We start from the raw sequence: 1,341 nt of genomic DNA, 5'->3' as shown, positions 1-1,341 counted from the left end.
AAAGTATTGGAAATTTCTAGATTTAATCTGATTTAACTTAAATATAACTTACTCTTAACTTTTTTTTTTAGATGATCCTCATTCCCTAATAGGCATTAGTTTAATACTTGGTTTTGTATTTATGCTTCTGGTTGATCAGTGTTCAGCTAGAAGAAGTGGAGGAAGAGAAAAGAGTGTTACTGCTACTTTGGGTCTTGTAGTTCATGCAGCAGCTGATGGAGTAGCATTAGGAGCTGCTGCAACTACATCACAAGCTGATGTAGAATTAATTGTTTTTTTAGCAATAATGCTGCATAAGGTAAAAAATAAATTGATTAACGTTATATTTAAGAAAAATAATGTTATAAAAGTTTATGGAAAATTATGAATAAGTAAGTCAAAAACTTTTCATAGGCACCTGCTGCATTTGGTCTGGTATCATTTTTACTACATGAAGGAGTAGATAGGAAAAAAATTGGTAGACATCTTTTAGTATTTTCTTTAGCTGCTCCTTGTCTTGCTCTTCTAACATATTTTGGTATTGGGAAAGTAAGTTGCTTTAAATTTAAATAGTTAAATTATTATTACTTGTAAATACTCAGTACTTTTTAAACACTAATATAAAATTATTATTTTTTCAGGAAGGAAAAGAAACACTTAGTAATGTTAATGCAACTGGAGTAGCAATGTTATTTAGTGCTGGTACATTCCTATATGTTGCAACTGTACATGTTCTACCAGAACTAATGACAAGAAATAACAGCAACTATACACATCTACCAACTGCCGAAAATGTTACAGTATCGTCTGGACTTAAAGTTAAAGAAATATTAGTTTTAGTAATGGGCTCATTTTTACCTGCATTAATTACAACTGGTCATCATCATTGACAAAATATGATACAAAAAATACATTTGTTTTTTCACTATGTGTACTATAAAATGTCCCTCTCATTAAAGGGTATAATTTTTTAACACTCTCCATGATTTTTCTATAAAATCATGAAACGACATCTGGAAACTGTCAATTCAGACGTCTGTTTTAATAACAATCAAGAGATATACTTTTGTACATAATTGTAGAAAGGGCATATCATAATTACTATACTTTTGTATAAATTTAAAGGTAAAAGTATAAGGTACAAATTTATGTAAAATAACAAAAACACTGAATAAGTTTCCATTTTTCAATGAAATTTCGTAAACATTATTTACTGGTAAACGAAAATTTTGATACAAATACTGAATTAAACGTCTTTCTTTTCACACTGCTGCATGTTATTTGTATTGTAATATATTTTTTAGAATCGAATCATAAAAAGCGCGTTTTCAGAAATACATTTTACATTTTGTAATTTAGCAG

The 1,341-nt window shown here is 28.5% G+C and overlaps 1 protein-coding gene across 1 annotated transcript in view; it reads left to right on the top strand.

The window, feature by feature from the left end:
* Positions 1-907, top strand: part of LOC108576469 (zinc transporter ZIP9-A) — a 1,370-nt gene extending 463 nt beyond the window's left edge. Inside the window, exons 3-5 of the mRNA XM_017939476.1 lie at positions 72-298; positions 394-528; positions 621-907. Of these exons, the coding sequence (XP_017794965.1) occupies positions 72-298; positions 394-528; positions 621-869 (611 nt within the window). The 3' untranslated portion in view covers positions 870-907. The remainder of the gene's footprint in view (positions 1-71; positions 299-393; positions 529-620) is intronic.
* Positions 908-1,341: the final 434 nt, after the last annotated feature.

The sequence above is a fragment of the Habropoda laboriosa genome, unplaced genomic scaffold (assembly GCF_001263275.1).
Source record: "Habropoda laboriosa isolate 0110345459 unplaced genomic scaffold, ASM126327v1 scaffold291, whole genome shotgun sequence".
Taxonomy (NCBI): domain Eukaryota; kingdom Metazoa; phylum Arthropoda; class Insecta; order Hymenoptera; family Apidae; genus Habropoda; species Habropoda laboriosa.
The sequence above is the reverse complement of the archived record's forward strand: the minus strand, read 5'-3'. Positions and strand labels throughout refer to the sequence as shown.